The following is a 21,973-nucleotide window of genomic DNA, read 5'->3' as shown; positions in this document are numbered from 1 at the left end:
TATATATATAATAATCAGAATTATTATTTTATATATATAATAATAGGAAATTATTATCTAAATAATCCAGAATTTTAGTATTTATAATATTATGGTAAAATCAGAAATATTGTTTTCATAATAATATATAAAAATCAGTATTTATTTTTATTCACTTATTTATAAAATAAATTGACATTTATTGCATTAAATACAAGATTTATAAAAATAAGACATATTATTATTTCGCTCTAGAAATACTAATATTATTTTGTAAATGTTTTTGTTATGTAATAACCATTGAATTCCCAATAATTAACAAATCTTCAAAACTAATAGGGTAAATCTCTTGTGCACGTTCTCTTGGGCAATCTCTTGTTTTAATCATTTCCAAGAAAAACGCAACGCAACCTAAGGTGAGTATACTTGACCCATTTTCTATTTTACACTTTTGGGTGTAGTATGCATTTCTATATCAAACACACTATGTTAAACATTTTTGCACTATCAATCCACATCTCATGTGAATCTATTTGACTCATGTTAATCACGTTATGCTACTGTTAAACATTTATGACTGTGTGTTCATTAACTTTGCAAGCCTCCCCTAACAATGGCAGCGCTGTAGGTTGAGAAACGCCCCTCCCATAATATTATAGGTATTGTTAGGTTTATTCTATGTTACTCATGTTACCACCCTTCTAGGGTTAGGCTATGTTAATTGCGTTAAACTTTGGTTTGAACACATAGATTTCATCGTTACGAGTATAACTGTTAATATGAACTCATGTAGTCACGTGGATTTGAGCATGTTAAACTATTTCAAACATATTATACTATATTCAAACTTGTGTACTCGCCAACATGTTTTGTTGACTTTATTTTAAATGCATACTGCAGGATGAGGAAGTCAGGATTTGAAGAAATGAATAGGATGGCCTAGAAACCCACTTAGGAAATAAACTAAGTTTAATGTTTGTTATTTCCTTTTATGACAATGTATGAACTTTGCAATTTTAATAAATGAAATTTAATTATATTGTCACATGTAGTGTTATGATGTTTTGAGCAGTTTGTACGTCTCATCCCGATGTTTCCGCCATCGGTTGGGGTGTGACAGATTGGTATCAGAGCCATAACTATAGGGAATTAGGTAGAATTGCTATACTTTTCCCTAGTCTATAGTAGGAGTACTCTGATACCAGATTGGTATCAGAGCCATAACTATAGGGAATTAGGAAAAGTAGGAATGCTTTTACCTAGTCTATAGTTTAGGAGCTTTCTCATTTATTTGCTGTTTAAGACAATATTCCCTTCTCTCTTCCTTGCTTCCCTCTATTCTTTTGGACTTCTAATATACAAGCCTTTCCTAAGGCTAACACAATACACACATGGAAGTTGTGAAGACACTCATGTAACACAATCGAAATGATTCATCAAAACAGGGGTGATTCCCATATTTGGTGATGATTTTCATTCAGCTTAAATTTGATTTTTGCACGAAATCTACCCTCAAGTTAGGAGTGACATCCATACCTTGATGGGAGTTTCCATTTCATATTCTAGTGGACCCTCATCTTTGGATGAGTACCAACCACATCTGGGTACGATGTTATCAAGTTAGAGGTGAAACTCGCATCTTGTTAACTAGTCCCATTCCTTGATTTTCGATCTCGCCAAAGTTTCGAATTTCCCAATCGATTAAGGACGTGTAGTAACTGGAAGGACAAATATCGTTAGTCGCTCCTCGATGAGAGTATTTGTCTATTAGGCCAAAGCACGTCTCCTTAATTCGAAAAGGATTTCGATTCACTTTGGAATAGTCTTATGTTACGTTCCGTGACAATCCATATTTTTATGATAAATCTCTTTTTATGTTATCTCAATTATTATGTGATTTACATTTGAGCGTTATCTTCATTTCAAGTTTGGGAACACGAATCACGTTATTATCGCAATCTAAAACAATTAATAATTACTCCTTCGTGAACAAACTAAATTTACGATGCTTTCGTTATCAATGTTACCCTGCGTGAAATTCATGATTATGCTGTGTGAAACTAAATGATCCTTTTTGTGCTATATGAAACTATATGCTATGTGATGCATTCATGAAAACAATTTTCTTAAACAAACATTATGATCAAGTCTCATCTATTCTCTCTTTTGAATCTTTAGATGTTATTTTTTTCAAAAGTCTTTTTCTTAAGATTTCGAGGACGAAATCTCCTAAAGTAGGGGAGACTGTGACACCTCGTATTTTCAATCTTTCCATTTTTTGGCAAGTCTACTTGTACTTTCTATTTTTGTAAGTTGTACCTTTGTGGTATTTGGTTTTATTCCCAAAATTGTACTCGAGACTTGAAATCATAATGAAAGTGCATCACTTTATTCATATTTGTGTTTGAATGCTATGTATTGTCAAACAATTAAAAACATGTCAAACTATGTTAAACACGTAAAAACAGTGAAAATACATCATAATCTCAGCTCTCAAATTCATCATTGCCAAGAGATTACCCTAAACCGTACAAAAATTGGGAATTTATACGTTAATTCGGTAAAAAAAATATCAAAATTTGGGTTAAAATAATTTTTATATTATTTTATTAATATTTTAAATAAGTAAAATTAAATAAATAAATATTTTTAAAACTGAATTTTTATGATTTTTGATCATTTTGGTTAGTTAAACTAACCTGGTTAGCTAAATCCTGGTTAAATCAGCTAACCAGGTTAATTTTATCAAAGGACAGCACTAACTGAGTTAGAAAACTCAGTTAGTGACTAACCCAGTTAGTCAAGACTAACTGTTATTAAAAAAAGGGTTGAACCGCGCGTGGAACAAGGATCGAACTCGGTACCTCGCACTTAACAAGCAAACGACTTAACCACTCGGCCGGGCATGCCACATCCGGCATATCTTGGATCCGAATTATATTTAACCGTTAATTAACGTCGCTGAATTCAAATGTAACCGCCCAAAACCAGTCGTCTTCTTCCTCGACCCTTGGGTTGATTACCGGAAAGTCTTGTGACCTTCCACATTCGTAACCGCCGGCCTCCATCTTTATAAACCGACCGACCCTCAAACTTAACTCGTTTCTTCACACCCGATCACCGAAAACAAACCGTAACCGACTCGTTTTTCGTTCACCACCCTCCTCGCCGGAACTCCGACCACCACTTCGCCGCCGGAACCCACCGCACGACCGCCGTCTACCGCTTCCTGCAACCGGTCCGGTGACCCCGTCCGGTACGGTTTTTCGTTTCCGTTCTTCCGTTTTCTTTATATATTTACAGTTTATTATTGTGATTATTATTATTATTATTATTATTATTATTATTATTATTATTATTATTACCTATTAGTATTATTATTAATATTATTATTATTAATAGATTATTAATATTAATATTATAACCTTTATTTATTTATTTATCTATATTTATAATCAGATATATTTAATAATATTAAACAAATATATTATTACTATATTTATTTAGAATAATTATTATTATTAAGCAGATTTATTAATATAATTATTATTATTATTACTAAACAGATTTATTAATATATTTTAAATCTGAAATTTTATAACAGAATTATTATTTCTGTTTTTTTTATATATTCAGAATTTTTACAAAATAATCAGATTATTTTAAATTTTCAGAATTTTTATATAAAATCAGAATTTATTTATAAATTTTCAGAATTATTATTAAATTTATTATTTAGAATCTGAATTATTATTCTTTATTTAATCAGACTTACTATTTTATTTCAGAATTATTATGTTATATAATAATCAGATTTATTTATTAATATAAATCAAATATATTAATATATTATTATTAAAATAATTCAGAATAATTATTATTATCAATGTAATTATTATTATTAATTAACAGAATTATTAAATCAGAATTTATATTTTAAAATCAGAATTATTATTTTAAATCAGAATTATCATTTATATATATATATATATATATAATAATCAGAATTATTATTTTATATATATAATAATAGGAAATTATTATCTAAATAATCCAGAATTTTAGTATTTATAATATTATGGTAAAATCAGAAATATTGTTTTCATAATAATATATAAAAATCAGTATTTATTTTTATTCACTTATTTATAAAATAAATTGACATTTATTGCATTAAAAACAAGATTTATAAAAATAAGACATATTATTATTTCGCTCTAGAAATACTAATATTATTTTGTAAATGTTTTTGTTATGTAATAACCATTGAATTCCCAATAATTAACAAATCCTCAAAACTAATAGGGTAAATCTCTTGTGCACGTTCTCTTGGGCAATCTCTTGTTTTAATCATTTCCAAGAAAAACGCAACGCAACCTAAGGTGAGTATACTTGACCCATTTTCTATTTTACACTTTTGGGTGTAGTATGCATTTCTATATCAAACACACTATGTTAAACATTTTTGCACTATCAATCCACATCTCATGTGAATCTATTTGACTCATGTTAATCACGTTATGCTACTGTTAAACATTTATGACTGTGTGTTCATTAACTTTGCAAGCCTCCCCTAACAATGGCAGCGCTGTAGGTTGAGAAACGCCCCTCCCATAATATTATAGGTATTGTTAGGTTTATTCTATGTTACTCATGTTACCACCCTTCTAGGGTTAGGCTATGTTAATTGCGTTAAACTTTGGTTTGAACACATAGATTTCATCGTTACGAGTATAACTGTTAATATGAACTCATGTAGTCACGTGGATTTGAGCATGTTAAACTATTTCAAACATATTATACTATATTCAAACTTGTGTACTCGCCAACATGTTTTGTTGACTTTATTTTAAATGCATACTGCAGGATGAGGAAGTCAGGATTTGAAGAAATGAATAGGATGGCCTAGAAACCCACTTAGGAAATAAACTAAGTTTAATGTTTGTTATTTCCTTTTATGACAATGTATGAACTTTGCAATTTTAATAAATGAAATTTAATTATATTGTCACATGTAGTGTTATGATGTTTTGAGCAGTTTGTACGTCTCATCCCGATGTTTCCGCCATCGGTTGGGGTGTGACAAACAAGTCAAGGGCTGTATGGGATACTTTTCCAAGTAGGTGTTGAAACATCGGGTGTTTGTGGTGTTTCATTGTTTTTTCGATGCTTTCTCGAAAAGTCTTCCTTATTTCACCGAACTGTGTCTCAACTATATCCCGGACACAACCGACTACACGGTCCAGCGAGCTCCTATCTAGGACGTATCTCTTTAAGTTGGCGTGTTGGCTCTCAACTCTGTTTGTGGTACGATTACCAAAGTTGCGCCTCTTATCAGTCCACGCAAAGACGAACATCTCCTTATAGTTTTTTAGCCAGTTATCGTACACGTATTTGAAGACTCCTAAAAAGTAAAAATAATTTAATAAAATTTGCATAGGTGAGTTGTATGTTATTAGAAAAACTTACTAGAACGTTTGCACTTCACAAGTCGCTTTCGCATGTTGCGCAAGTGGTACTCGTAGATGGGTATGGATGGAGACTCAATCAATGTCCCCAGAATGACAAAAATTTCTTCCAGTCTTCGTCTGTGAAGGCACCCTTGCAGTGCTTCATAACATTCTGTTGTATGTGCCACCTGACTCTCGAGTCCCGATGAAGAAAGAAGATCTCTGTTACGATCTCTGTTCCGGGTTCTTCCCGTGTCTCGTAAATAAAGTCGTTGTTTATCAGCACGTTTTCTAGTGACTGCATGGGAGTCAATCCTTGTCTTTGTTCGGCTCTAATCTTCGCTACAACGTTTTGAACGTCTTTCTGAACATGAAACCTGTCGGGGTCCTGCTTCCTTATCGTTTGAAATATTTTGCGCGGCTCCATGTTTTGAGCTGTCAGCTGCTCGATCAGTTTCATTTCGCTTGGAGTAAACCTTCGCACAAACGCGTGGGCCGACAGGTCCTCACAAAGTTCGTGGTTATGTTCAATTGTTCCGTCTTTTATCTCCCAGGTTTCATACGGGTGGTTTCGGACAGCCAGCAGGTAAAACGGGCAACCGGTTTTTTTGCTTCCAACTTTTCTAAGTGTTGTTGTACTCTGGTGCTCACCACCACGATCACATTCAAGCCATACCCTCCCGGTTCTTCCCCCGATTTTCTTTGATCGACGGGTGACAATAACGAAACCATCCGCGTTTGCTATTTCTTGTATCTGTTTCTTTAGTTCATCTAAGGAGTTAAAAACCTGTAACATCGACAATATTAATAATAATAATAATATAATAATAATAATAAAATAATAATAATAATAACAATAATAAAATATTAATAATAAAATAGTAATTTATACCTGCTTTTTTAAGTACGGACTATCCAGAATGGGAGGTGCTTCACCACCATATCTACCATATCCACCATAACCACCATATCCTCCAACGTTCGAATTGTTTTGATGAACGTAAGGAGTGCCCGGGGAAATGAATTGCTGATGATCACCGTCTCCTCCGTATCCACCGTATCCCCCGTATCCACCGTATCCACCATATCCACTGTCTCCTCCGTATCCACCGTCTCCTCCGTATCCACGGTCTCCTCCGTATCCACTGTCTCCTCCGTATCCACCGTCTCCTCCGTATCCACGGTCTCCTCCGTATCCACTTTCTCCTCCGTATCCACCGTCTCCTCCGTATCCACCGTCTCCTCCGTATCTACCGTCTCCTCCGTATCCACCGTTTCCTCCGTATCCACGGTCTCCTCCGTATCCACCGTCTCCTCCGTATCCACCGTCTCCTCGGTATCCACCGTCTCCTCCGTATCCACCGTCTCCTCCGTATCCACCGTCTCCTCCGTATCCACTAGCATGGTATGAGTCATCTACAGGGGCTGTTTCATCAACAGGAGGATGCTTGTTCAAATCTAGAAACGGGCTGTTTTGTTTTCCTTGTATACTAGACACAACCTCCTCTTGCTCATTAGAATCGGGAACGCAAGAGTCCTCCAAAATAGACAACCGTATCATCATTAGTAAATAATAAACTAAAACAACAAGTAATTAAAACATTTAAGCTAATAACTGTTACCGGAACGCTTTCGTGCCCCCACTTTTCGCTAGAATACTGCCCAAAGATATAGTTGCCGTCCCAATATGATGACATTTCAACACTCCGGGATGATAAGAATGCAAATACAAACAACAAGAGTGTTTCGAATAAATACAAGAAGAAACAGAATGTGTGAATGTGAGTGTTTGTTGAATGCTCGGGTGTGGACCAAGAATGCACTGTAGGTTGCATTTTATGTGAGCTAAAGACGCCTCGTATAGGTCTTTACTCCCCGTATGCCTTTAAGTCATGTCAGACATAGTCTCATCATAGTCAAATCGGTCAGCAAGACGCCTCGTATAGGTCTATACGAGGCGTCTAAGTACCCTCGTATTGACCCCTCGTACAGGGCTAGACTCCCCGTCTGATGTGACTGATGTGACGTTGTACGAGGTGCAGAAGCTGGTCGGGAAAAGCAACCATATACGCCTCGTATAGGGCTATACGAGGCGTCTAGAAAGGTGTGGAAGTAGGGAATAAGGTGTGTGAATATGTAGACCCTTCTTTATACGGAGTTTTTGCCACCATGCACAAAACCGGAGAAATCGACTTTCAACTCTTAAAATTTATAGATATTGACCAAGTTTTAAGAAAAAGAAAAAAAACTAACACAGATTTATATAATGTTATATTTGCATTCATTATTGATAAAATGTCACCTTATATCTCCTTTTTTAGTGAAACATATTATTTGAAGAAAAAAGGCCACACGACAAAAGACTCTTCATTTTCAGTGATATTGTGCAAAAAAAGTTTGAAGATCCGTAGAATAAATGTTTATCGGATGTGATTTTATGGGATTGCAATTTCAGTGGAACAATCAAAATAAATAAAAACAATTGTTTTTGCTTTTTATGATTTTGTTAGTTGGTTTTTCTCATATGTTGCTCTCTTCAAAGATGGTGTATGAATACTTTGCTATTTATTAGAACGATATATTTGTGATTTAGAATGATATAGTCATGTATAATACATTCAAATGTACTATCTAACAAACAAACTCGATGTAACATATAATGAGGATGAAAACATTTGTGGTTTTTTCCCGGATTTCACTTGTAGCATTGTCGAAACTGTTACATTGTATGTTATGATGTTATCTAAAATGTTTAAAGCGACGAAGGTTTCTCCGTAAATGCAAGCAATTAACACTGTAGTGCTAGCCCCACTGCGACACCCCATAAGTTATGGACCTCTAAATTATTAGCATACTTTTCACCAAAAAAAACCAACAATTTGGTGATCACCAAATAACGTCATAATTATTACCAAGCGTTTCACCAACTCATCATTACCAAACGGTCCAAACCCAGCCATGGGCAAAGTTTTTAAGGGGCGGGAGGGGGTAGCCGACCCCCCCAAACATTTTGCTCAATAGTGGAGATTATATAGTTTTATATAGAATTTTTTGGGTATATACGTTTTCGACCCTCCAGTTTTATAGAAATTTTTAGATCCGGTGACTTCCGCCTCCCGGTCGGAATTCTCAAGCTTCGCCACTGAACCCAACAATTCTATGTTTAACTCAAGAATTATAAAGTAACCACATAGGAAGTACCATGGTAAAGCCTTTGTTGTTCAAATCAATCAAGTAGAATTACAATACTTATTGGTGCCACCTATTTTTGCAAATCCTTTTTATAATTATAATATTAAACTATCAAAAGAGTTTACAATATTGATTTACAATAAAGAGTAAAATTTGTGATTAACCTAGTCCAAAAGATGAAAATAACCATTTATCCAAATTATACAATTACAAGTCTTTTGTTTGATAAAGTTTGTGGTTCAGTAATCTTAAACCGCTTGAATGCTTGACCTATATGTAATTATGTATACACCACAACACATTAAAAAAACGCTAAATGAGCACCCAAGTTTTTAGTTTTAAAAGAAAAAAACAAATATTTTAATATATGTGAAGAGTGGTACAAGATTACGCCTAATATTGGGACATAGTCATGTGACACTGACATACATTTTAGATTATATTAGTGTTATGGGCGGACCTAATGCTTTTACAGCCGTAGCACGGGCTAAGGCTCAAATGCGTATTCGTAGGGTATTTTTTTTTAAAAATATTTGTCTGAAATAGAGAGGAAACTTTAAGCAAAAGGAATACATGCTCTGTTATTGAGGTTATCTTCGAAGTGTATGATATGCATTAGCGTATAAACAATTCATTATTATAGACGCATTATTATTTATAAGGATAAAAATAAGAATGAGTGATATAAATATTACCTATAAATAAATATTTTCATAATTTATCCTTACGATGTCATAAGCAAAAACTCGCACAATAATATCAAAAGAATAAATAAATAGTGAAGAAAGACGACATGGTCGATATATGGTTCGACCATACCAGAATGGGAATCAAATAGGAAGATCCAAGCAACTCTAGAACAACGATTGGTGTACCAGTACGATCGTGGATCGACCGTGAGAATAATGAAAATTGTGTCACACAAGTTCAATTATTCTTTCTAAATGGTTATGGAACGATGTGTTACATTTTCGTGGTTATCCTACCTAAAAACCTCATTGTAGTTCTTGGTCTTACTGGTTTTAATGAAAACAATCACTATTTATGTGACTCAACCTTAACCAAGAACTCACACGTTGACTTAAGAGATGTTCGAACGCCGAAGAAAAACTGGCCCTAATAAAAAAATAATGTGTCTGCCATTACCCTAAACATAATATAATGTAAGTATAGTCATCTCTAAATAGAGAATTTAGTTGTAAAATTATCACATTTTATCATTTTGTATTAGAGTTGTAAATGAATTGAGTAAAAAATGACTTGTTTAAGCTTGAGCTTAGCTCATTTAGAACAAGAGTGTTTAGATTATTTTTATCTTTTAAATTGCATTGAGTTTTCGACACTAAGTCATCTTAGTAACTCTTAAACACAAGTCATTCTCACCCTCCTCTTCTTCTTCCTTTTGTTTATTATTGTTTTAGCTTTGTTTTCTTTATATTTAAAACTGAACGATGCATTAAAGTTGCTTTACATGTAAACCATTATGTTTAACTATTGGTTGGTTCTGGTACAAACCATATTTATCCTACAAACCGTAAGAACAGATCCTAGCACTTAAAAAAAGTTAAATTAGCACATAACAAAACAATACATACATAAAAGTAGCACTTTCGAATTATATTAGCACATAAAAATTAATCAAGATAACTGATTTTAGCACACATTTGAATGATATCAGCACTTTTCTTAATCAGCACATTGAAAACAAAAAGAAGATTCAAATAAAGAATTAATTGCGTGTTAGCATATTTATAGGAAATTCAATATAACTGATATTATTTAGGATATCATTTTATCATTTTTCTATAATGGGTTGGATGCCACGTGACACTTTTTAAATGGTTCTTACGGTTTGTATGCAAAATGTAGTTTGTATTTGATCCTACTCCTTAAACGACATGCATTTTCTTATAGTACAATATATTATTACAAACAATCAAATAAATATATAATCATACGTATTATCTTTTATAGCTAATCACATATCCGAAACCACATCTAAATTATACTACAATATATTATTCGTATCACAAAAATAAATCGGTATTTGTTTTCATAATAATTTCAATTAAGTACATTTATACTCATTAAAACATTAAAAGTAGCATATTCACAATCATACCCTCCACTCTATTGGAAACACCCATAATTACACCCAACTACCAATCCTTTTCATAATACTGAAATCTGAGCTCTCAACTCTTTATTCTTCCCCTTCTTCACTTCTCACTTTGACAACTTCCATTTTTAATATCCCAATATTCTCCTCCTCCTCCTCCTCCTCCACCAACCACCACCACCACCACCATGCACCACTCTTCCTTCACCGTGACGTCCGTCAACGGCTTCTACGACTACCTCACCCAAAGCCTTGACGATCTTTGTTGTCGTTTTGACGCGCATAACTATATGTCTATCCAATTCCTTCAACATGTCCTCTCATTACTTCAATCTTTCCATTACCAATTGACACATCTTGTACAAAAACTACACTTGCCTGGTGGCGAAAAATGGCTGGATGAGTACATGGACGAAAGCACCCGTCTTTGGGACGTGTGTCACGTCCTGAGGACGGGTGTTTCCAACATGGAAAACTACTACACCGCCGGCACTAATATCTCTTATTCCCTCCAAAACAACCAATCGTCGCGCCAAGTAAGTCCTTTTTTCCTTTGGGACTCAGCGTGATAAGTTTTATTACTAAAATAAATGAAATAATACAATACAACACAACACAACACAACACAACACAACACATACTTATTTTTATAAAATTACCATTGTTCTAAAAAAAGATTACATGTTTTAATGTTTATGCACTAGAAAATAAAATTTAAAACTTTTTTTTTATTCAGGTTCTTAGAGCGATCACTATTTGCCGAAGGGAAAGAGTGGGATTAGAGGAAGCAAACCGAAGCTTGATCGAAACAAGAATTCAACCGTCACTAATGAGGTTCAACATGAATGTCTTGAGCGAATCGAAGCTTAGAGGATTCAATGGCTTTAGAGGACTTCTTCATGCACTAAAGAACACAAATTCATTGCTTTTAAGTATCTTATTGAGTGGTCTAGTTTATTGCTCCTCTCAAACAAGCTTATCATCAAGCCAAGGCAATAATACACACGCGTGCAACGAAGGGGAATCAGCTTCCAGGTCGAGTTTCATGGTCTCGGCTGCACGATTACATGAAATAATGAAGGAGAGTGAAGGCGCGCAGTTGGGAATTTTGCTTCACGAGTTTCGCCATTCGGTAAACATTATAGATGAACTCAAAACAGAAGTTGAAAGGGTGGAAGTGGAATATGATCGAAATGAGAGGGTTGAAATGTTAAATAACAGTTTTGGGGTATTGAAATGTGGAGTTGAGAATGTGATTGGCCAGCTTGATGACTTCTTTGATGAGATGGTTGCAAGTAGAAAGATGCTCTCGGACTTATGAACTCAAATATAGGAAATTTTATATAGTATTATATATTTTAGTGATTTTTTACAGGAACACACACTTCTTACTAATACAAAAGTTCATTTATTGTTCAATTTATGAGATTTAAATTTGTACCATTTTGTTAGAGATAAATATCTGGTATTACTAGGTTAAGACAAGCCAAAACTATCGACAATGAAAGTTTATGTTATAACTATGATTTGATATTATGTAACTATATTATAAGTAACGGAAATGATGTTGGTCATGTCCATGTAATGATGAATTTTGAAAATTATGAAACTAGAAAACATTCAAAGTAGAAAATGGAAAGGGAATATGATTCCCGCATTGAAATATTACTAAAAGAAGATCAGAAAACAAGAAGAATATTAGGAATGACAGAAGTAGCTTCTACATAAAGCTGATATTTTTCATTAATTTTGAAAAAAAATATATGCTTCATAGTACAAAACAAAATTTCAATCAAATAATAAAAAAAAAAAGTAAACTGCCATTTTGTTTCTTGTGGTTTGGGCACTTTTGACATTTTAGTCTAAATCTCAAACTTTTTAAATCTGGATCCCTGTGGTTTTACTTTTATTGCCATTTTAGTCCAAAATCCAAAAACCCTCTATTTTGACTGTTGAAAGCTGATTGTTTTGTCCTTTTATGCAGGGGCATTTTGGTCATTTTAATTTTAATATAACATATTAAAGCAAGAGCCCTGTCTCTCTCTCTCTCTTCAAACATCTGCAGAGTGCAAACCATCATCTTTTTTAAACAAACCCAAACCCTAACCGGATCTGCAGCGCCACCACTCCTCCACCCGCCACCGCCCCACCAGAAAGACAGCCTCCACCTCTTCTCCACCCCTACTGCACCACCACCATCCCCACCGCACCACCACGACACCACCACTACACCACCACCCCTGTCTTTCTCTCTCCCTCTCTCATCTCTTCAAAGCACACCCATCTATAACTACTGGTTTCATCAAAAAAGATACTAATTTACTCAGAAGATTGGTGGTGCAGTAAGGACTTCTCCAAGCCCCTGTGCTTAATAGTAAATGATCACACACTCACCCACATAACAATCTCTCTCTCTCTATCCCTCTCTCTCTCTCTCTCTCATTTCCGGCAAAGACAAAGGCAGCGCCGTGTCAGGCGGCGACGGTTGTTTCCCGTTCTCATTCCGGCAACCACACCATCACCTAATCCCCCTCTTCCTCCCTTCTTTCCAAGCAGAACTCCGGCACGGAGGCGCCGCCACTACGGCGGCGGTGATGGTGAGTAAGAGGGAAAGAGGGGGGAAAGAACGGGGGTGGTGATCTGTTGTATGAAGCCTCCGGTGCAATCTAGGCACGATAAAGATGAATCTTGGAGGTGGGTTTGGATGATAACGGAGCGGTTGCATCTGTAGCACCAGTATGATGATGTTGAAGATCCAACCGTTGACATCTATGATCTGAATTTGATTTCAATATATATTGTTTGGGTTTGTAGAAGATGGGTTTGATACCCAGATTTGAGATGGTGACTGGTCTGGATTGAAAAAATGGAGAACAAGAATTTGAAAAAATGGAGAACAAGATGGGGAAAAAGATGATGGTTTAGGTTTGTAGAAGATGGGTTTGATACCCAGATTTGAGATGGTGACTGGTCTAGATTGAAAAAATGGAGCACAAGAATTTGGAAAAATGGAGAACCAGATGGGAAAAAAAAGATGATGGTTTGGGTTTGTAGAATATGGGTTTGATACCCAGATGTTATATTAAAATTAAAATGACCAAAATGCCCCTGCATAAAAGGACAAAACAACCAGCTTTCAACAGTCAAAATAAAGGGTTTTTGGATTTTGGACTAAAATGGCAATAAAAGTGAAACCACGGGGACCCAGATTTAAAAAGTTTGAGATTTGGATTAAAATGGCAAAAGTGCTCAAACCACAGGAACCAAAATGGCAGTTTACTCTAAAAAAAGAGTTAAATGCTTGGTTGGTCCCTGTGGTTTTCAAAAGTTGCAGACTTGGTCCTAGTGGTTTACTAATTACACGCGTGGTCCTAAAACTTGTCAGAAATGAACTCGGTTGGTCCCCAGCCCTAACATCAGTTAAATTCCTCAGTTAACTATGTATGAAATGACTATATTACCCTTGAACAATTAAAAACCTCTGCATCATCTTCATCAGCATCATCATCTTCATCACCAACCCACCATTCTCCTGCCCCTCCAGCTTCCCCTCTTTCGCCAACTTCAGCAACGGATTCACCCTTCTTTCGCCAACTTCAGCATCTGATCGATATATTTTTTGTTTCAGACCCTAGATCGAAAACCCCATTGCCGGAATCTACGAACATCACTATCTAAACATAAACATACAGATTGAATCTACGAACATAATGTAACAAAAATATTCATAAAAGTTGATCGGATCTTACGATTTATGAACAGGGGGCCATCTCTTTTTGGTGATTCGTTTGTGGAGGGCAACAATTGGAGGGCGGCGGTTGGTGATTCGTTTTTCCGGCCAGATTATTACGATTATGTTAACACACCAAACTATTAAGTCATGAAAAACCTTTGTTACATTTGTTCTTTTAGAATCTGATGGTCAATGGAATTTGGTTGTGATTGCGTATGAACTGAAGCTTGGAACTGTGTTCAATGGCATCACAACAATCTACTTATACAGTGTTGGGGGAGAGGGGTTCAGGTGTCGGGGGTTCGATTATAAAAGGAAAAGGAGACGGGTCTCATCGACAGGTATGAGTGGCAGTGATTGCCGGAAACGATGACAATTATAAGAGGGGTTCAGGTGTCGGAGGTTGCCGGAGACGATGACAACTGTGAATGAGGTGGTCGGCAGGTATGAGTGGCAGTGATTGGGTTGGTGTTGGTGGTTGGGGTGGTGTTTGGTGTCTGGGTTGAAGGTGGAGGTGGTGGTGGGTTTGAGAGAGAGAGAGAGGGGGTGGGGTGAGGAAGAAGATGAGGGTATCTTTATATATTTTTGAATTTTTTTAATTATTCAGGGGCAATCTAGTCATTTTGTACACACATAACTGAGAAGTCTAACTGATGTTAGGGCTGGGACCAACCGAGTTCATTTTTGACAAGTTTTAGGACCACGCGTGTAATTAATAAAGCACTAGGACCAAGTCTGCAATTTTTAAAAACCACAGGAACCAACCAAGCATTTAACTCCTAAAAAAATGTGGAAGATTCTAAATATAATGGTGAATATATCTCAAAAGTAATTTTGCTTTATAATGAAAGAGGTTTGATGCATTTTTATTTTTTAATTATTTTCTTTCTATCCTCATTTGACATTTTGCATGGGGTACAGTAATAAATCACCAGTAGTAGTGGTGGATCTAGAAAAAATATTAAGGGATAACGTTTCAAAAAAAGGGGTAACGAAATAAAAAAAACGTCAATTTTTTCTAAAATTTACACTACCACCCAGGCATCAAGTGGTAGCGGGTGCTACCCCTATTTAAAGGCTATGTCCGCCCCTGACCAGTAGGATGTAAAAGTAGACTTGAACTAATGACTAAATCCGCCCTTGACCTATTTCGTGGGTTTCTCGCGCCCTGCGACTCACCCAAGGACGTCCTTCGCGGCACATGTCACCCCTAGCCTTGACACATGTACGACACGTGTCACACAACGTGTCTGGATCAAATCAAGTCTCTCGCGCCCCGCGATAGACCTCCCCTAGTTGGTCGCGGCCCGCGACAGAACGAAATTTCAGTTTTTATTTGATTTTTATATAGAACAAGGTTATAAGGGTTTGGTTTTTCACTTACGGAGCGTTTTAGGATGTTTTTGTGAGTTGTTACAGAGGTCGAACCAACACATCACTAATCGTTTGAAGCGTTTGTCGAAAGAAAGAAAGAAGCGTTTGTGGAAAGAAAGAAAGAAAGAAGAATATTTGAATGTTCTGCAATGCCAAAACCAATCATTCACCAAAGCTCCATACGACTCGTATAGGGCTGACGTAATATCACATCCATCACTTTCTGACATCGTACTACCTTGTATTTCATACGGGTCTTTACGACTTGTATAGGATTCACATATAACAACATTGTTAGCCTTTGACTGACGTTGGAAATTATTATTGCTCTATACGGATCGTATAAAGTTATACAACCCGTATAGCAGATGTCTATTTAAATGGACAAGGTGTCCTAATAATATGGCCCACAATTTCAGCTTAGAGAAAGGGACAAGGTGTCCCAAGACCCATAAAACAATTTCTGCTTATAATGCGAATTCTAATATTAATACAACCTAAAAAGTAACTTTATAGGAACAGAAAGATTATAAATACTATGAAAGTACTTGCAACAGAAGGGAAGTAATTGTTTCATTTCTGAAACAATCATGAAAAAACTAGACTTTAAGTTTCATTCCATAAATATTATCGCTTTTTATTATTGAATTTCTATAATATAAACAAAAATATAATTGATTTTGACAGTTTTTTTTTTTTAAATTTGTTATTTTATCAGTGATACTTTTAGAGTATGTTTGGCTAAGCTTTTGAAAATAACTTACTGATTTATTGACTTTTATGAAAAAATTAATAACTCAAAATAATATTTTGGTAATTAAAAAGAACTTTTTTAAAACAACTTTTTGTATAGAAGGAAAAGTTAGTTTTGAAAAGCTAGTATTTTGTGACTTTTTGGAACTTCTGGTAACTTTTCAAAACACAATTACAGAATTACCCCATGCCCTAAGCTAATCCACTCATAAGCTAATCCAAACATTATTTAAAAAAAACAACTTATTAACTTATTGGTTTTTCCCACCCCATAAGCTAATCCAAACACTTTTCTAAAAACTCTTTTTCAAAAAGTAATAAATCAATAAGTCTTTTTAACAAAAAAATTCTTTTTGAGTTAAATAAGCTTAGCCAAACAAGCCCTTAAACATGACGTTAAAGAGTTGTTACATCTATCATATACTATCTTTGTGCCTATGTTTTTGACTTTTTTCTCATTTACTTCAGCATGTAATGGTAGTATTTTGAGCATCTCTTGTAAGTTATCTTTAGGCATGTAAACAAATCGAATGTTTATGAACTGTTTGTGAACTTGTTCAGCGGGAAGTTCGTTTATGTTCGTTTATTTAATAAACGAATGAAAATGAACAAAAAATTTTGTTCGTTTAATTAAAGGAACAAACATGAACACACCTTGTGTTCGTTCATTTATGTTCGTGAACATTCATTTATGTTCATGAATGTTCGTTTATATACGTTCGTTTATATTTAGTAAATACATAAATAGTTATGTTTATATAAATATTAGGTTTTTAACTACTTATATAAATATAATTAATTAGTAATTAAGTTTTCTAGTAATAAAAAAAAGAAATTTTAAAATTTTTCTTAGATCATAACTGATCACTTACTTAATATTTATATATATAAAAACTACTTAAATTTAGTATCATGAACCCTAATTTATATGTGTTTTCGAATGAACTATAATATATTAGACTTGTTTGATTGTGTTCACTAATGTTAAATCGTGTTTGTTTATATTTATTTAATTACGTTCATTTGTATTTGTTTATGTTTGTCTAATCATGTTAATTTATGTTTGTTTATGTTTATTCAAATATATTCAGTTAATTTTTTATCTGTTTATGTTCGTTTATGTTCTTGAACTGTTCGTTTAGGCTTTAACGAACGAACATAAACAAACACGAACATGTTTGTTTTCTTAATGAACGAACACGAACAAAAAAATGTGTTAGATTATATGTTCGAGTTTGTGTTCGTATTCGGTTAAAGTTAAATGAACGAACACGAACACGCCTATGTGTTTGTGTTCGTTCGTTCGATTCGTTTAAAGCCCTATTTATCTTGTTCAGTTTGTGATCGTATTCATATACTTATATACTTGTTAAGATTGGATATGAAAAAGAAAATATAAAGCATTTATTCTCTTAAAGATACTTTGTTCACGAATATCAGCATGGTATCATTGCAAACACTTCAACCATTGACAAATCAAAATTCAATTTTTCTTTGAACACACTTTTTATAATTTTTACTTTTTTTCATTTTGTTTTTTTCCTCTTCTTTTGATTCTCAGAAAATATGGCAGCAAAATCGGACAGTGACATGACTACAAAACACTCACAATGATTCTCAACTCTAGCAAACATCACACAAGTTTTGTTTTTGACAAGTTGAACAATGACATCTACCTATATCAGAAGTTGTGAAAAAAAAAAATAAACTGGAATAAAATTTTAAAAATACCCTATTAACCCATCAAGGTTCTTACAGATACAACCAAGAAAATTGATACCGTGTTATAAATATTTGGTACCATTAGATTAGACTAATAAAGGGTTGTCAAAGTACAATTTACGTCGACGAAAAGGGTTCACTAGCTACACATCTTGCCCGGGCATTGCGAATTGAGTAGCAAAGTTTTCGACTTGCGTACGTAGATCAACAATGTCTTTGTTGTTCTCCAGACCATCTTTCAGGATCCCCTTTGCCATTTTACCATGCTCCCTCTGGATTGACCTCGCGATTAAAGCAGCTCTAAACAGAAACCCGCCCATCGTTTCAAAATCCGACTCCAAGCAGCCTCGTGAGGTCATTGCAGGTGTACCTGGTCCATTTAAAATATCGCGTCAAGACATCAACTTTCGTAATAGACTAATTATGTAAAATGACAAAGAAAACGAGATCTTTTACTTACCGATCCTCACACCTCCAGGGACCATAGTTCCATGATCATCAAATATGGGTATCTTGTTGACAGTAATGTGACACATCTCGCATACTTTCTCAAAGTTTTTACCGGACAATCCGAAGTTTCTAAGATCCCAAAGTAACATATGATTATCGGTCCCTCCTGTGACCAACTTGCAGTTTCTTCTGAGTAAAGCAGAGGCCAAAGCCTGAGCATTTTTCTTAACTTGTTGCATATATGCCTTGTACTCAGGTGTAGCCAATTGTTTTAGAGCAATTGCAAGGGCTGCAATATGATTGTTATGTGGTCCGCCTTGAAGCGCAGAACATACAGCAAAATTTATCTTTTCTTCAAAGTCATACTTGTCACTACTATCACCTTGATTCAAAAGCATGCCTCGTTTTGTCGGCTTATACCCTTTTCTGTAGAAAATAATCCCTCCTCGAGGACCACGTAGACTTTTATGTGTAGTCGAAGTTACAATGTCACAGAATTCAAACGGGCTTGCACATTCCTGCAAGATAACAATCACAAGATTATTAAAGGGATGTTTTGCATCGCGTTTTGTAACTGATATCACGATATGAGTAATAAAAAATAGATCAATTCTGACCATTTAAGGACTTGACAGTTTACACCTAAAATATCAGAATCAATCTGCATTCACCTACTGCTGCTAAACTAATTATTTGATCCCTAAATAATCAGAATACAACTTGAAAATGCAATAACATTGGTCAACTAACTATATGGCCCCTAGATGATCAGTATACACCTAAATAAACAGAATCCTGTTACAAAAATAATCAGAATCAATTTGCGGCAAAGCTTGATCCGAATGACCGGGGGGGGGGGGTCGAAAACGTATATACCCAAAAGTTTCTATAGAACCGGGGTCGAAAAACGTATATACCCAAAAAAAATTATACGAAAACTACATATATAACACTACTGAGCGAAAAGTTCCGGGGTCGGGCAACCCCCCCCCCCCCCCCCCCCCCCCCCCCGCGCCCCTTCTATACTTCGCCCCTGCATGCACCTACTGCTACTAAACTAATTAATTGACCCCTAAATAATCATAATACAACTTCAAAATGCAATAGCTTTGGTGAACTAACTATTTGGCCTCTAATTAGAACACACCACAATGTTACAGAACAACAATAAAACATTTTTCATGAAGGAAAAACAATGAGATAACAAACACAAAAACAAAAACAATTCAATTCACCTTGGCAGCAATGAGACCACTAATCTGAGCCATATCACACATCAAAACCGCGCCGCATTTATCAGCAATCTGTCTAAACTTAGCATAATCCCAGTCTCTAGGATACGCACTCCCACCGCAAATAAGTATCTTGGGGTGAAAATCCATCACTCTCTCCTCAACCTTTTCATAATCCACAACACCCGTCCTCGGATCAACCTTATACAAAAAACTCTCAAAGAAAATCGAAGCCCCCGACACTTTCTTCCCATTCGGCGTATAATACCCATGACTAGTATGCCCACCCGAAGGCGTATCCAACCCCATTATCCTATCACCAGGTGATAACAACCCAGTGTAAACCGCAAAATTCGCAGACGTACATGAGTACGGCTGCACATTCACCCCCCAACTATTACTATCAAGCTCGAACGCTGCCAATGCGCGTTGGCAGCAGAGCGATTCGATCTCGTCAATGTGTTTGTTCCCAGTATAATACCTTCCACCAGGCATTCCTTCAGAATACTTGTTAGTTAAATGACTACCTAAAGCCTCCATAACTGCTTTAGATACGTAATTCTCTGAAGCGATTAGTTCGATACCTTTGTACTGCCTCTGTTTCTCTTTCTCTAGCATTTCGAAGATATCCGGATCAGCCGACTGGATCGACTGGTTCCCCCAGGCTCGAACCGCTTGTCTACGCGATTCGAGACTGGTTACTTGATCGATGTGGCGTCGTTTTGATGACGTCGATGAGCAGGATGATTCAGTTGTTGTACCTCCGTTGCTGTTACTGGTACCGTTACTGTTGTTACTGTTATTGCTGTCGTCTCTTTGTCTCTTGAGATGCATTGGATGCCCCAAAATACGAAAGTTTTCTTCATCTTCTTCTTCATCGTTGGTTCCAATATTCGTGTGTTGCTCGATGTTGTTGTTTTCGTTGCTGCCGTTGGTTTCGGTAGGGGTTTGTTGATCCATTAGCTGCAGTGGAATAGCAGCAGGTGAATTGAGATGGCGGGAAATGGAATGGAAAGTTGAATCGATTTGGAAACAAATTGAGTCGTTCGAACGTGAAGTGCGCGACATATTAATTATTGAATTGAAGTTTGGAAGAAATTGAATATTGTTTACCTCTGATCAATGATCTGGAAAGAGGTTGGAATGATGTTGGGAGATGGGATTGAAGGTTGGCTAGTTGTGGTTTGGTAATGGTGGTGGAAAGGGGGATGAACCTGGACATAATATGCGTTTTGTTCTTAATCTATGCAAGTTTATGCGTAGCATACAGTTTTTGCAATTTGTAAGTGGACTAGATTCATAAAAGCCATCGTGTGTATAACTAAGACTATTATAATTTATATTCATGTATTTATATATTATTGTCCGTATATAATAATAACTAGTGGGTTACAGCCGCGCTTTGCGGCGGGGCGACCCGATTTTTGATTCGATATAACAGTCGGAAGAGAAAACTTACAAAATAAAGTCGTCGTAAGTACAAAAATATGTCGACACGTGTTTTACATCGACCGGAAAACTCGATTACAAAAGTACTTAGAAAGTTAAAGGGTTGTCAGTGTCAATGCTAAAAGTTGAGAAAATACAAAAAAAAAAAATTATGTCGAAATGTAAGTCAACTTAAGCTTTATATCGACACGTAAATAAAAATAAAGACGTAAAAGTCGATTAAAAAGTATTTAGAAAGTTAAGAGGTTGTAAGAGTCAATGCTGAAAATTAAAGGTTAAAAGTAAAAAAAAGAAAAAAAAGCAAAAAGACAAAAAAAAAAAAAATACCGACTACAAAAGTATTTAGAAAGTTAAAGGGTTGTCAGTGTGAATGAATACTGAAAGTTGAGAAAACACAAAAAAAAATTATGTCCAAACGAAAATCAACTTAAGTTTATATCAACACGTAAATAAAAATAAAGACGTAAAACTCGGTTAAAAAGTATTTAGAAAGTTAAAGGGTCGCAAGAGTTAATACTGA

The 21,973-nt window shown here is 35.3% G+C and overlaps 2 protein-coding genes across 2 annotated transcripts; one reads left to right on the top strand and one right to left on the bottom strand.

Annotated features, from left to right (window-relative positions):
- Window positions 1-10,748: 10,748 nt before the first annotated feature.
- LOC110885366 lies at window positions 10,749-12,187 on the top strand. The gene is made up of 2 exons (XM_022133047.2): window positions 10,749-11,276; window positions 11,477-12,187. Exons 1-2 carry the CDS (start codon window positions 10,929-10,931, stop codon window positions 12,059-12,061), a joined length of 933 nt encoding a protein of 310 aa, XP_021988739.1. The 5' UTR covers window positions 10,749-10,928; the 3' UTR covers window positions 12,062-12,187.
- A 6,117-nt stretch (window positions 12,188-18,304) lies between these two features.
- Window positions 18,305-21,231, bottom strand: LOC110885367 (serine hydroxymethyltransferase 6). Its single transcript, XM_022133048.2, has 3 exons — window positions 20,008-21,231; window positions 18,783-19,290; window positions 18,305-18,692 (listed from the first exon to the last, which is right to left on the bottom strand). The coding sequence occupies exons 1-3, from the start codon at window positions 21,070-21,072 to the stop codon at window positions 18,466-18,468; spliced, it is 1,800 nt and encodes a 599-aa protein (XP_021988740.1). The 5' UTR covers window positions 21,073-21,231; the 3' UTR covers window positions 18,305-18,465.
- Window positions 21,232-21,973: the final 742 nt, after the last annotated feature.

This window comes from Helianthus annuus, chromosome 10 (assembly GCF_002127325.2).
Source record: "Helianthus annuus cultivar XRQ/B chromosome 10, HanXRQr2.0-SUNRISE, whole genome shotgun sequence".
In the NCBI taxonomy this organism is placed as follows: domain Eukaryota; kingdom Viridiplantae; phylum Streptophyta; class Magnoliopsida; order Asterales; family Asteraceae; genus Helianthus; species Helianthus annuus.
This window is presented reverse-complemented; position numbering and strand designations above follow the sequence as displayed.

Bases quoted from the DNA above. Each gene is read 5' to 3' on its own strand.
- LOC110885366 (XM_022133047.2), top strand. From the start codon at position 10,929: ATGCACCACTCTTCCTTCACCGTGACGTCCGTCAACGGCTTCTACGAC. The intron at 11,277-11,476 runs GTAAGTCCTTTT...TTTTTTATTCAG, and splicing joins ACAACCAATCGTCGCGCCAA to GTTCTTAGAGCGATCACTAT.
- LOC110885367 (XM_022133048.2), bottom strand. From the start codon at position 21,072: ATGTCGCGCACTTCACGTTCGAACGACTCAATTTGTTTCCAAATCGAT. The intron at 19,291-20,007 runs GTGAATTGAATT...GTTATCTTGCAG, and splicing joins GTGGTCTCATTGCTGCCAAG to GAATGTGCAAGCCCGTTTGA. The intron at 18,693-18,782 runs GTAAGTAAAAGA...TAAATGGACCAG, and splicing joins CCCTGGAGGTGTGAGGATCG to GTACACCTGCAATGACCTCA.